Below are 15,526 nucleotides of genomic sequence, written 5' to 3'. Positions count from 1 at the left end.
AATTCCCCATTGTCAAAATGCACTCTAGGATACTCTGTTTTAATAACAACATCCAATCCTGGTACAAACTTCTAGAATGAAATTCTTGCCTGTGAAAGACCACACAGTCCAAAGATTAGCACAAAGCTAATGTAATACGGTACTTGTACACAATAAGATTGCCAACGGTCTTGCCGCAGTGGTAACACTGGTTCCCATCAGATCACCAAAGTGAAATACTGTCAGGCTGGGCTAGCACTTGGATGGGTGACCATGTGGTCTGGTGAGCGCTGTTGACAAGCGGGGTGCACTCAGTCCTTGTGAGGCAAACTGAGGAGCTGCTTGATTGAGAAGTAGCGGCTCCAGTCTTGAGTCTTGTAAACTGACATATGGCCAGGAGAGCGGTGTGCTGACCACATGCCCCTCCATATCTGCATCCAGTGACTCCTGTGGACTGAAGATGACATGGCGGCCAGTTGGTACCGTTGGGGCTTCCAAGGGCTGTTCGGATGGAGTTTAGTTTAGTTTAATTAGTACACAATAAGATTAGTGATTGCTGTGTGTATACTGCTGTGACACCCTGAGAAGTTGTGGTGTCTCCATTGGCTCCTGATGCTATTGGACTGTTACAAACATTATACAATCACCAAGGAAAAGAATGAACAACCAATGAAATAAACAAAAAGAAAAATTATAGTTGAATGTCCAGGTGTTAGGAACCATCTTTATAGATACAGAACTAGCCCAGTGCAATTCATCCAGGATTTTGATGAAAGTACACAAGGTGCAATCCAGTGTGACATTTGGCACCACCTGCAATACCTCACTGTAGTAGTAACTTGAAGAGCCCCACCGTCCTTAGCTGTGAAGAGTACGAGCTGCTATTGCTGATGCAGTTGAGTTTGCACCAGGTGGCACAAGCCACCAGGAAGCTTGAAACCTGAATGTTTGACACTTGGGTGTTTGACTTGCAAGAAGCTTTACTGAGCTGAAGATGGCTACTCCAGTTTCCATGCAGCATAGGAATTTAAATCACTGACTAACTGACTCATGGCAATTCTCCAGGCTGGTTGACAATGTTTCAGTGGAATATAGAATGTTCAGGATTATATTGTGGCTGGGGAGGAATTGGTTCTTGTGCATTCTTGTCCATAACAGAATGAGAGTTTGTTATTCTCATGTGAGGTGGTGTGATATTGATTAGCACCAGAAACCAGTGAACAGGCATACACAAAGGCATATTGGATATGATTAACATATTTGCAGAAGATAAACCAAAAGAATCAGAAATGGTGATAACCATACACAAGTGAGAGAATCATTTAATCTATAGCACACAACATTCTGCTGCAAAAGGTACTACCATTGACATTAAAATTCAGTAAATTTGTATTTTACTTCTGTTGATTTTAAAAGAATGTTACATATTTCAAAAAGATTGTAGCAGAAAGTTACACAGCAGATACTTAAATTTGATTATATGGTTGAGAATGGGGTGATGATAATCCCTTTCTTACAGTTAAAAAGCCTGGAAGTTCTTGCATCTAGGATCACTTCTATGCAATCCACCAAAGGATGAAAACAACAATATAGAAAGATAGGTTGCTACTCATTATACAGAGGAGGCACTGAGTTGCAAACAAACACGATGTAAAAGACTACTAAAATACTAAAGCTTTCAGACAATGCTCCTCTTGTGCAATAGAAAACACACACACATATACACACAAGAATAACTCAGACAAACATGCCCACTGTCTCAGGGCACTAGAGCCTGACTGCGTCTGATGGAGCAGCAATCTGCTAGCATGGGCAGTGAGGGTAATGAAGAAGCATGAAGTAGGGAGGCGATGGATAGGGTTTGGGAGGGGAAAGATATGAGTGCTGCCTGATGGACTGTGCTGAGACTTAATGGAGACAAGATAGAGCTGTTAGGTGCAGTATTGATAGTCTAGAGGGGTGGGGAGAGGAGAGAAGTAGAGAAGGGGAAAGGACTTGTAGGCACATTAGTGGTATAAAAGACGTGTGTAGTGTAGGAGTTGGAACTGGGAAGGGTACCGGTAGATGGGTGACAAGGACTAATGAAGGTTTGGGCCAGGGGATCATGAGCATGAAGGATATGTTGTAGGGAAAGTTCCCCTCTGTGCAGTTCAGAAAATCTGATTTCGGTAGGAAGAATCCAGATAACACAAGCTGTGAAGCAGTAACTAAAGTGAAGTACATAATGTTGGATGGCATGTTCAGCTACTTGAACTCAGTTTGCCAATAGCCATTTATGAGGACAGACAGCTTGTAAGTTGTCTTGGCTGCACAGAAAGCAGACCAGTGGTTGCAGCTGAGTTGGTACATCATGTGGCTGCTTTCACAGGTGGCCCTGCCTTTGATGAGTTAGGAGATGCCTGTGACAAGACTGAAGTAAGTGGTAACAGAATGTGTGGAATGGGTCTTGCATCAAATCTGTTACTGCCATATGAGCCATGAGGCAATGGCTTGGGAGCTGGAGTGGAATAAGGACAGATATTGCATAGGTTCAGTGAGTGGTGGAATAGCATTATGGAAGGTATGAGAAGAGTATTCCTCATTTCAGAATATGATAACAGGTATCATCACTACAGATCCAGTGACCACAGGTGACTAGGCTGTATGGAAGGGACTCCTTGGTATGGAACGGGTGGAAGTTGTCAAAGTAGAGACATTGTTGGTGGCTGTTGGGTTTGATGTGGACGGAGGTACTGATGTAGCTGTCCTTGAAGTGGAGGTCAACATCACAAAAGGTTGCTTGTTGGGTTGAAGAGAACCACGTGAAGTGAATGGGGGAGGAGGTGTTGAGGTTCTGGATTAATATTAGTAGGGTGTCCTCACCTTTGGTCCAGATCATGAAGATGTCATCAGTGATTTTGAACCAGGTGAAGGTTTAGAATTCTGAGTGGTTAGGAAAGATCCCTGTAGATGGCCCATGAATAGGTTCGCATTGGATGGTGCCTTGTTGGATCCCATTGCTGTACCAAGAATTTGTTTGTAATTGATGTCTTCAAAGGAGAAATAATTGTGGGTGGTGATACAGTTGGACATGATGACCAGGAAGGAAGTAGTAGGCTTGGAGTCAGTTGGACATTTAGAAAGGTATTTTTCAATAGTGCCAAGGCTTTGGGGATTGGGGATATTAGTGCAGAGGTAGTTGGCACTGATAGTTATGAGCAGGGTGCCAGGTGTAAAGGAACAGGAACTGTGTAAATTGAATTTTCTCATTTTGAGGAGACAGAAGGAGCAAGCTATTTTACTTGCTAAAAACTTTCTAAAGCCAAGATCACACAGATATTTCTTTGTTAAAGCTTCTTGTTATGAAACATGTTCATTTTAAATTGAACCTCACACCAACTGTGGAGAGTCAGTGGAAAAAGTAGTAAATGTCATATATACAGAAGGATATGTTACAGGTGATAGGCTTATAGTGTTAGTCCATGAGAGCAGCGATCCTCTCTGTGGACATGTTGAAGGTAGGAGTGCGAGAGAGAGATAATCTCAGGCAAGACATGCTGTAATGAACCTAAGGATTTAAGGAGGGATTGGAGATCCTGCTGGGTTTCTGGTATTGTGTCACTGTGGCAGGGTTTATAGGTGGATGTATCTGACAGCTGGCGATATCCCTCTACCCGGTAATCGAAGTGGTTGATAACCACAGTGTGGACTCATTATCAGCAGATAGGATTATAAGAGAGGGGTCAATTTGAAGTGGTGAACTGCAGTCCTTTCTCAGATGTAAGGTTGATTTCCATTTGGGTAATGATGGTGAGGCAAGATTCAAGGTTAAAGAACTCTGTGAAGTTAACAGAGGGTGGTTTGGGGTCAGTGGTGGTGTATCACAGTTGTGTGGTGGCATGAACTGAGTCAAACAGGAATCAGTGTTGGTTTTGGATTGAGTCTGAATGATAGGGTTGGTAGCAGAAAAATTTTTCTTAAAGAGAGAAGGTCTTAAGGTTGAGGATGATTGAATTTGGGAGTGGGGTAAAAGTTATGGCCTTTGGAAAGGACTGGCACTTCAATGGGATTGAGGATTTTGGAAGACAGGTTCATGATCATCTTGCAGGTCAGTTTAGGTTGTGGATTCTGTATGGTGATGGGAGGGAATTCCTCGGGGTGTGATAAATGTTAGTAGGTCTGCAAGGTAAGATTTGGTGACTATGAGATGGAGGCTCTCATAGAGGTGGTGGATAGTGGTAGCCCAAAGCGAGATTAGGAGACGTACAAAATGGCTGGCATGATGTCGTTATACAGCTCAATGACCATAACCATGTACAGACACACAATATTTTTCAGTCTTGGTCGCACATGATTATTTCTGATTTTGGTTATGTATTTCAGCTATTACCATCATCATATCTGTCATGTAACAAACAGTATAAACATGGAATATTTACAGTTCCTTGCACATATTACAAAAAAGGTTTTCATAAAAAAAAAAAAAAAAAAAAGATAATGTGATCCCCGTTATTTCAGTAGATCACAGATCATAAAAAAATAAAAGATAATGTGATTCACATTATTTCAGTAGACCACAGAATGATAAGTGCTCACAATCAATAGGGTACAAATACAATAACACACTTGAGTAACACATAACAAATCCTTTAAAACATCAATGCATTGTGTAATGACAAGTAGAACGTACTCATACAAAGTGTACATGCATATTGGCGGTGACACAGTCACCGGTAAGAAGGTAAATTGTTCAGCTGCCATCAGGTGCTTAAAACATAACAGCCCACTTTAGAACAGATAAGCACAAACATGAATAAGAATGTAAACTAGATTAAAAATGTACTTTCCTTTTTTTTATTAATGTGCTATGTAAACATTTAAATGACCAATCCATATGGATCATACAAGTTCATCTGTGTAGCTCTTGTAAGATTTTAACTAGCTTGATGTAACAACGTAAGACAGATTAAAGTAAAATACACATTAAAGTAAAATATTGCATCGCAAAATGCAAGGCTGCAGACCAAAAAGAGAAAAAGCATGGATCTCAAAAACAGCTAAAAATCAAGAGTCGTTTGCAAAAATAAAATAAAAGGCAACGACAGAATCAAAGGTAAAATGATTCCAAGGCAACCAATGCATAATCCATGTGTAGCCAATAAAAAATGAAAATGAAGTGGTTATGGTGGGTTGGTTTTTTAAAGCACTCAGATGTCGCAGTAGTTCATAGATGACGTTAAAAAAAAAAAATACTAAAATCCATCTTCTCCTTTATCACCCATTGTGACTGCCTTTTTCTGTGAGAATATAGCTCAGCTTCTTCCAAATTTTTGAGTACATGGCCCTTGGTTGCTTTGTATAAGATTTAAGGCTTTCTGTAATAGGATATAGATTATGTTTCTCAGAATTTGAATGATTCCTCAAAGCATTCTTAATTGGAGTCATATGTATGCTCCCCATACTTGTTTCAAAATTTCTACTGGTCTGAGCAGTATAATAACCACTTAGATACAACAACAAAAACTGATGATAAGTGAGCTTTCAGCCAAAAAGGCCTTTGTGAAAAATAGACAACATACACACACACACACACACAAATGCAACTCTCACACACATGATCACAGTCTCTGGCAGTATAAGCTTATTCACTTCATACCACCAGGGATTGCTACAGATTTTATATAGGCTAGAGTGGTAAGAATTTTGTGACAAGATATATGGAGCATACGTACAAGTCATACAAGAGTGCTTTGGGTAATCATTTAAATTCCAAGAAACATAATCTAGACTTGGTATGTTTTACTCATGTACATGACTGTATTTGTACTCTACTGATTGTGAGCACTTCTCATTTTGTGATCTATTGATATAACATGCTCTTATGGTTCTTTTATTTTCTTATGAAAAATAATGTAATATTTGCGAAGAATTGTATACCCCATGTTTATCATTTTTGTCTCACAACATATCTGATAATGGTAGTTAGCCAACATGCATAATCTAAATCAGAAATAATAAAGTGCAACCAAGACTGAAACACTTTGTGTATTTGTGGAGGTGGACAGGTTGAAGAGTTTTTTGAGGTGGCATAGTGCAAGCTGCTATTTTTATTGAAAGGCTAGGGTTTCAGTCTGTGAGATGAGATACAGGCATTTGGGATTGCAGAGCAGGAGAATTTTACGCATGGAGAGGAGGTATTTGTAAGGAAGTTTTTTATTTTTATTTTTTTATGATATGGCATTACAACATACACGCAACTCTAAATTTTCACCCTTCTACCACAACCCCTGTTTTTTAATATCGATTTTAGTAATTTAATAATTTTCAACCCCGGTCAATAACTGATCAATTATCACTTGATCAGTTATCACTTGATCAGTTATCCCCGCCAGGTGTCTACCTGTGATAGTCTTTCACTATTCGATAGTTAGGTAATTGAAGAAAATGTACCAAAAGCACCGACTTGAATATCCCTCTTTGAATCGACCTAACTATACCGAGAAGTTTAACTAGGTAGCATGCATCATTTGCCAAACCGACATTTAGTCCTAGCGCACACACATCGATTTTTATCATACGGAAATATATCGTACAATCAAATTCTTTTAGTGGAACAAAGAAGTCCCTATGCACTCCTTTGTTCCTCTAAAAGAATTTACTTGTATAATATTTTTACATTCGATAAAAATCGATGCATGTGCACTTGGTGTTATTCATAATGCTGGTGAACACATTTCTACGTGAAATTGCTGCTATGTTTCTGTGCTCATGGATGAGCCGTGTATCAGCTGCAATTGTTAAATCAGCGTGATCTACCATAAAAATGGTGGAACTAATAGTGGCTGATACTGCCGGACTTACCCCTAAGCCTTTTCTCATTCCCTACACAGTTTTCGGCCATTATTATTGTTTCTGTTACAATGGCTATTGTGTTACACGTATACATTATTCTTATAGACTAGAGATAATTTATATGGCAAAACAACGTATGCCAGGTCAGCTATAATATATAAAGATTTTCAGAGGTGGAATGAAGTTCGCCGGGCATAGCTAGTTATTTACTAAAAAACAGGTGGTTTTGCAAAAAATTCCAAAACTGAGTGAGAGGTCAGGGAAGGATCTCAAAAATGGATGGCGTCTGGTAAAAATGGGTAATATGGTAACCCTACACAGTCAGTAACTTTCCCTACAACATATCCTTCATGCCCAAAATCTCCCTGGCCCAAACCTTCATTAGTTCCTGTCGCCCGCTTACCTAAACTCTTCCTTGCTCCCACTCCAGTACTACCAGTCTCCTGACGTTGCACCTAGCAGCCCTATCCTGACCCAACAAAGTCCCTACATGCTCCCACAAGTAGCACTAGCATCTTCCGCCATCCCATCCCTACCTTGGTGTCCCTTCCCCTCCCCACCCCACATCTCTTCCTTGTCACCACTACCCACCCCAGCTAAACTGTTGGTCATGGTCGATGTAGTAGGGCCTTAGAATACAAAGACAACACTGGCTGTGTGTGTGTGTGTGTGTGTGTGTGTGTGTGTGTGTGTGTGTGAGTTGTGCTTGTGTGAATGCGATCAAGTTTTTTCTACTTCTGAAGAAGGATTTTTGTCCGAAAGCTGAAATAGTTTTAACTTTCTTTCTCATTGTGCCTATTTGCGGCTCAGTGATGCCTGTGTATGGTGAGCAGCAGTCTGTCCTTTCCACATTTGAGACTTGTTGTTAATAATCCATCTGAGTTCAGAAAGAATAAAGACGTCCAGTACTAGAAGGTAAAAAAAAAGAAAAGATCTTCATCAAGCCTTTTCTTAGTTAAAAATTTCTTTAGCTTACAAGCAGGTAAATAATTCTGCAACCAAAAGCTTTGATAGTTTATTCAGTGATATTAATTGCCTGGCAAACAGCAAAGCTAAATTTAAAAATCAGTTGAAAAGTTATTTTCAGACAATTCCTACTCCACAGAAGAATTTTTATTTAGAAATTTGTAATTATTCAGACTATTTACTTGTTTTGTTTTTTAAACTGAGTATTGTTTTCTGTTATTTAAATGCCAATTAAATTACTAATCTTCAAACTGAGTCATTCTACATCATTATAATACACCATGAACATTTATCCATAGAATATGTAATGAACTTAATGAACTAACTCTCTGATGGCTTTGTGTGGGTGTCTCACAAGGCTAGAACAAATATACATCCACAGTACGTTTAATGGATTGAATTACTAAAATATTTTTTCTGGCTCTGTCTCTCTCTCTCTCTCTCTCTCTCTCTCTCTCTCTCTCTCTCTCTCTCTCACACACACACACACTCACTCTCTCTCTCTCTCTCTCTCTCTCTCTCTCTCTCTCTCTCTCTCCTCTCTCTCTGACTAATACACAGGCAGTGGGACTTCTTATTGAAAATTAACTGAGTTGTAATATAAATAGTTACCTTTGCAGATGCTTTTCAAAAACAAAGCTTGTTTGATTGCTATTCTTCTTATTTTAGGCACAAACAGCACTAAAGAAAGAATATGAGGGACGTTTTGCTAAAATTGAAGAAGAACTAAAGGCTGCAAAGGCTAACTTTGATGTTGCCCAATGAATTGTCTAACAAGTTTGTGTGTGCTGAAAACCAAAGGTTAGTTCATCAAGAATCACTAAATGGTGTTTATCTCTTAGTTTATAATTAACTGGTTACTTCTTTCTGTTGACATCATCCAAGCACTTGTGTCATTTTTCTTATCTCCATGTTGCACTGCACAATCAGTGTTTGGACTCTTGATACTAAGCTTCGTAGTGCCACAGTCCAAGTAAAATTTGAGGCTGATAGCTTATTTTTTATCATGTGTTTGTAATCATCCCTGTTAAAATGCCTGCAGATGGCAGAATAATCTTCTAAAATCAGTAGCATTTAATCAGGTCATTGTAAGACAGGTGAAATTTCATTTAATATTATTTTACTGGGTATTTTGACTGCCTTCTTTGGATACACTTTTGAGTTTTAAAATGGTAGTGTAATTACATTGGCGAAATTTTGTCTCAGTACCAAGTTCATGCTTTGCTGTCAGTGAGAGCATTCCTGATGAAGTAGACAACAGAAGTAAGGTAATGTCTTTTCTCTATCTTGAAGGGACAGTGTTCTAGTCCTGTGAAAAATTTGCAAACTCTCATGATGTGTAATGCAAAAAAGATCCCAGTTTAGAGTGTCCACACAAGCCATGAAGTGTAGTATAATGAACAATCAAAAAGCTTGCCTTTGAAGGTCATACAGTCCAGAATCAGTATGCAAATCAGTCTAAATTGCTGTGAACATTTAAGCCATCATTCCACCAATGCACCAGGTTGAGGATACCCTTTTGGCAAAACACTTTGCCCTGCTGCATGAAGAAGACTGTAGCTACCTGCTGCACACGCTCATCTGACAGGAATCATCAACCCTTCAAGGTCTTTTTTAAGGATCTGAAGGTGTGATAATCACATGGGAAAATATCAGGACTATAGGGCAGGTGCTCCAGTGTCTCTCACTTGAGTTGGCGTAACTTCTGCATTACAACATTTGTGATTCATGTGTCCTTTTTGGATGCATTTGGTAATAATGTCACCACATTTTATGTTTCCACCTATACTGCACTCACATAAGAAAGATACAAATGCTACACTAATCCCTTGGTATATGTTAGTGCTTATATACTGCAGCAATGCCCTCAAATGGATACCATTTGATCATCCCTTATAGAACCACAATTGTAAGTGTATTAATGTTCAAAAATGTTATCTTTAATAATAACAAGACCACTGTATCATGCCATTACTTTTCACCTGCAATCACTTATGTGTTAAACACTTGTTAGCAAATTAATTTTTTTGTACTGAAAAGGTGGAAAGCGAATTGATATAAAATGGTGTATATCTCTTATTTAGCTGTTATCTTGAAGTGCGCTTTGAAATCTCTTCTAGGGCCCAGGAACACTTGTGGACCTAGGAAATCCAAGAAATAAGATTCTTAGTACTATATAGAAAATCAAAGCTCTGAGTTTACGAGGTGTGATCAGAAAGTAATGGGAATTTTTTAATTTCTTGGTCTTTTTACATCAGATTTTCAATTTTTTTATCTTGTCAGCACACATGTTCCTGATGTATGTTTGCAGTTTCAGATGTTTTGAGTATTTAGTTTATTGTTGACAGTCAGAAAGGTTATACATGTCTTTGAGTGCTCAGCAAACTTTTACTTTCAAGAATTTGGATCAAAGAATCTGTATTAAATTTTACTTGAAAAATGGAATAAAGTGCAACACACATTCAAAACATTGCCCATCACTTTGGCAAGTCTACTATGAGTAAGACAAAAGTTTACCAGTGGTATAAATGTTTCAAAGAGGGATAAGAACACAAAGAAGATGACAACATCCCTGGATACCCCAACACATCAATTACTGATGACAGTGTCGAAGAAGTAAAGAAAATAGTTTTGGAAAATAGCTGAATCACCATCAGAGAGGTTGCTGTTGATGTTGGCATATCCTTTGTCTCATGCCAAGCCATCAAGAATCTATCTCTGTGATTCAAACCAACATGCAGTTCCTCCTAAAAACCTCAGGCCCCCTCACAAGGACTTACACCTCAATCCACAGAACTTATCACTCCACCCAAACCAAGCACCCCCAACTTTTACCTTCTTCCTAAGATCCAGAAGTCCAGTCATCGTGGTCATCCTATAGTTGCTGGATTAAAAGCACCCACTGAACATATATCTGCCTTAGTTGATCAACACCTGCAACCCATAGTGCAAAGGCTTCCCTCCTATATTAAAGATACCAACCATTTCCTAGATCATCAGAAATTGGTGCCAGTCCCACTCCCACAACAAGACTTGCTTGTCACCATTGATGCCATCTCCCTCTTTACCAACATCCCCCATGTGCTTGATCTGTCTGCTGCTGAACATTTCCTCAGTCAACACCCAAGTGATTGCAAGCCTGTGAAATCCTTCTTGCTCACCTAAATCAACTTAATACTTACCAACAGTTACTTGGCCTTAGTAAAGGACAGTTTTGAATAGTTCTGAGAATACATTAAAATTACTGATATCAAAAATAGTTGTGAATAATAATTTATTCATTTAATTGACCAATCTAGAGCATCTTAACAGTAACACAACTTATGTATATCTGCTATGCTATAGTTATTAGACCTGCCTCATTGTCATAGAAATGCAGACATGAGCTCAGTGTACTGAAAATAGGTATCAGTACATATTTTGGCTCATTGTTAATTGTTGTTGAGGTCCCAGGCTTGATCCTGGTCTTGCGCACAGTTTTTATATCCCAGGAAATTTCATATTAGTGGACACACCACAGCAGAGTGAAAATTTCATCCTGTAAAGTTTTGTTACTTAGCTGATTATTTAGGTTCTTCTCAGTGGTGTGATGGACAAGAGGTATTCTTGTACGAAGAAATCTGTAATTTTTCAGGATTTCAAATGTTCATTGGATCACCAACTATGAAATGAAGAATGTTCACACTTTTAAACTTTTGTATTTTGAAACATTTCACTTGTTTGGCTTATAAAAATTTGCCTTTAAACTTTCATATCTTGAAACATTTCACTTGTTTTGTTTGTAAAAAGTAATATCCATTCACTCCCTTGAGCTAAAGACTCCAACTAAGTATACTTACTCTTTACAATAACTAAAGCTCAACTGCTTTCTACAACAACTAAAGCATGACTGCTGTTCTCTAAAATTCAACCATGACTGCTTCTTACAGCTCATACCATCAAGTCCAAGAGAAAGCACAAAGATTACATTTTTTAGGACAAAGACTTTAAATCATTTATATTGCTGGCAAAGACACTATTTAGATTAACTGATACTCATTAAATAAAACTTCATGTAAGATCAATTTACATTTTTCATGTTAAAATTTCAAAATTATCGTGATCACAGAAAATATTAACAGCAATGCATCACATATGTAATTTTGATATACATGGTTGTATGTGAGCTTCCTATCTTACAAAGAAAAATATTGATACCTATTGGCATTGGAGAGTTCATGAGGTGTATAACGCTTGATTCTACCAAAATATACCAACAGTGGCATGTAAGGTGCATTTATGAGTACTGGGCTGTCTGTGCGTTGCATAACACATACTCTTGGGAAATTTTTCTTATCCTTTGTATTACATCTACAGCAAAGTAAATGCAGTGATTATTTAATAAAACAAGAAACAAAGTCAGATTAAATACAAATCTTGCATGTAAATAAGTTTTAAATCTAGTGAAACTTTATGTTTGTCAAATGTGATATGTCAATACAAGAAGTATACTCACCACCACAAGCCTCTTGCTGGACACCAGGGTCCTCTACTGGTTCATCCCCTGGGTTATGTTACAGCTTCATTCAAAAACTGTGTACCACAGTGGGACTTGAAACCAGAACATTGCCCCTGGAAAGTGGAAGAGAGAAACTTGTAGAACTTAAGCTGCGAGGGTGTGTCGTAACTTGTCCCTGTGGTATACTATTTTAATCTGCCAGGCATCAGGCTCTGTGGTCTAGTAGTAAAGCAAAAGGTAATGGGATTGAACCTTCATCAGACCACACATTATTTCACCCTGTCTTCACCTCACAATGATGTGAAGATTCACTAAGAACCTCACATGGTTCTGATGTAATATTAAACTATAGGACCCCTTTCTCCAGTAGGATTACTACAGTAGATTGAGAACATGCAAGTCACCAAAGTGGCATCCAATTGAAAGACGTGCAGCAGATTGTTGAGACAGCCAGCATATTTATTATTATCTCCAAGGAATTTCAAAACAGCACACGCTCTGCTGTTGAGTAGAGAATTATTTCTGAAAGTAGAAAGTAAGCCTACAACTGCTATTTTTCTGCAGAATACCATATTTACAGAGTGTTAGTTCGGCAAGCTATGCAGGAGAGCTTGTGCAAAGTTTGGAAAGTAGGAGAGTGAGGCTGGCATAATTGAGCTGTGAGGATGAATTGCCAACTACATATGGCCTGCTCTAATGGTGATAACATTTCCCATGAAGGACAAGGTTGTGACTTTGAGTGACAGTCTAAATATAATTTAATCTGCTGATGCTCTACTGTATCTTCACTGATGATTTATTGCTGTGAAGACGTGATAGCACTTGAGATCTGTGCACATATGAAGATGGTCTGCCTTGAGTGTTTCATATTAGCAGTAGTGTTAAGTACATAGAGCGTATCACAAATACTTTTGCAAACTTTTCAAAGAATGGTGTGTGTGTGTGTGTGTGTGTGTGTGTGTGTGTGTGTGTGTGTGTGTGTATTTGGTGGGAGAGGGGTTATAATAAGTGTATGTCTCAAAATCCTTTGATTTTTAATTGTTAAAGAAAGAACATTTCACAATTTTTTTGAATCAGAAGCACATAATGGATGTTCAAAATACCCTTTGCTTGCTTCTTTACTCATATGTACCTATTGGATCATTAACTGTTGCTCCATTCACTGACTTCCATGACATGTTGATGAAGTATCTTTGCATTATGGATGTCTTTTCATAGAAAAATATGTTTTATGTGGCCCGTCAGATGGTAATGCAGCAATATACACATCATGAAACTGATCCTACCTTTGAGCAATGTGACTATAATATAATGGGGCTTCCTCTTATTTGCAGGGGCGCATCACAGAAGGAAAAGTGTTCTAGGTTGGGTATTTGTAGACAGCATCTGCAAAATATGCTTTGGTGGGGAGGGGAGTGGGCATAGGCCCATACATTAATTAATCCATAACAGATTTTGGTGTGTAGCATGACTTGATCCAGGAAGATTTTCATGCAATAGCGAATATTGAAGTGCATTTATGCCTAGAAGCAAATGGAGTACATATTGCATATTTGTTATGAGTTTTTTTTTTAACCCAGGAGCTTCACAAATTGGTCTGTGATTAATAACTTTACACATGTCTAATTATACTACACATGTCTATGTATATGAACCTCTTTCCTTGCACTGGTGTGAAATCTGCCCTCAAGGGCTGTTAAGTATTTGTGATATGCCATGTGTGTTGGGGGATGGAGGTGAAATGCACAGACAGATGCTTGTTTCAATATTTACTGAGTTATTTACCATGCACATTATTCTCATTTAGACTTTTTTTTTCAGATTTGATGTGGTGTCTTGCCATACTGCATGCTGGGGAGTGTAGATGAGAAACCACTCCTGGCAGTAGCAGTAACAGCAATAGCAGCAGCTCAGTATTATATTGAAAATGCAGGTCACATCAGCACTATTGGAAAAACATTGGCAAATGGAGATGGAGCCATGAATCTCGGTGATGTAACATCCCTTTTGAAGGGTTGCGGAGGCAAGATATTAACTATCATTGTATACTTAAAGTTTAAGAATCTGCGGTAAAAGTTAGGACAATCAGTAGCTGCTACAAAGGATACCCATTCCTATTGTAAAAGTAAAGAAATAACTTGTATTAGTGGCTCACACTTTAAAATTTCTAGCTGCTGCTAAGCAGCACAGATGACCAGTCATTAAATACTCTGTAAGCATTGTTTATTGCTACGACTTAATATGTATTGTCATTAGCTAAGATTAGTGACGTTAAACATCATTGTACATATTATACCAAAGCATCATTTAGCTATAAGATGATAAAATACTCATTGTGATGGTTTTTACAGTACATAAAGACGATAGCGACTAGACTGCTAGAAGCATGCAACACTGTTTCAAAAAAATAAGCATCTCGTCTCAAAAAAATAGATCCCATTCATATTGTATTTATATTAAATGAGCAGAAAGCAAATGGGTCTTAAAGTAAGTCTGTTGCAACATATTGACACAATGTGTTACAGTAATTACACTCTACTTTCTAGTGTTGATTGTAGTTGTTTTCTTATAAAGTTGAAAGATCATGCTATTATAAGGAAAATGAAGAGTACATGAGCCCGGTGCACCGCTTAGCCACTCATAACTGTGTGTGTCTAGTATTACAATGACACAGGGTTCCCTTGTCACTTATTATTTAACACAATGACTTGATTGTTTCTTGTGGTATGCCACATTTAGTTGAATGCTGCTAAGAAATAATTATGTACTTCTTTTTAGATTACTGGCATAATTGAACACTTTGTGAGATTTTGAATTTATAGTCAGCAATTTAAAAAACATAGATTTAAATTTTAATGCTCCTCCTCCTGCTCCTCCTCCTGCTATTCCTCCTCCTCCTCCTCCTCCTCCATCCCTTACTGTATTTCAATGTCCGTAGTCAGTTCTTTTCCTTGTGAAAGAGGTTTTAAGAGCTGTGCAATATAATATCTTATTATTTTGCTTTTGGTCTCATAGAGTTCATGCAAAGTCTTCTCTTTAGAGCTTTTGCTTGAGTTTGATAGAATGCCTGTAATGTGCAATACATTGTGCTTGATCTGTTTCTGTTTGTTATCTACTTAGATATGTGCCAACTTGTACACTATCATTGCTTTAACTTCTTTTTGCTCTACAGTGCTCTAATAGAAAGAACTGGCATTTTGTTCTTTCGGTGTGTCGTGTGATTTGTTGTATCCACCATCTTATTAATTTCAT

The 15,526-nt window shown here is 38.1% G+C and overlaps 1 protein-coding gene across 1 annotated transcript in view; it reads left to right on the top strand.

Annotated features, from left to right (window-relative positions):
* The window catches only part of LOC124802835 (1-phosphatidylinositol 4,5-bisphosphate phosphodiesterase classes I and II), a 390,603-nt gene extending 376,034 nt beyond the window's left edge, over window positions 1-14,569 (top strand). Inside the window, exons 21-22 of the mRNA XM_047263846.1 lie at window positions 8,446-8,577; window positions 14,096-14,569. Coding sequence (XP_047119802.1) covers window positions 8,446-8,541 — 96 coding nt within the window. The 3' untranslated portion in view covers window positions 8,542-8,577; window positions 14,096-14,569. The remainder of the gene's footprint in view (window positions 1-8,445; window positions 8,578-14,095) is intronic.
* Window positions 14,570-15,526: the final 957 nt, after the last annotated feature.

The sequence above is a fragment of the Schistocerca piceifrons genome, chromosome 6 (genome assembly GCF_021461385.2).
Source record: "Schistocerca piceifrons isolate TAMUIC-IGC-003096 chromosome 6, iqSchPice1.1, whole genome shotgun sequence".
Lineage (NCBI taxonomy): Eukaryota > Metazoa > Arthropoda > Insecta > Orthoptera > Acrididae > Schistocerca > Schistocerca piceifrons.
This window is presented reverse-complemented; position numbering and strand designations above follow the sequence as displayed.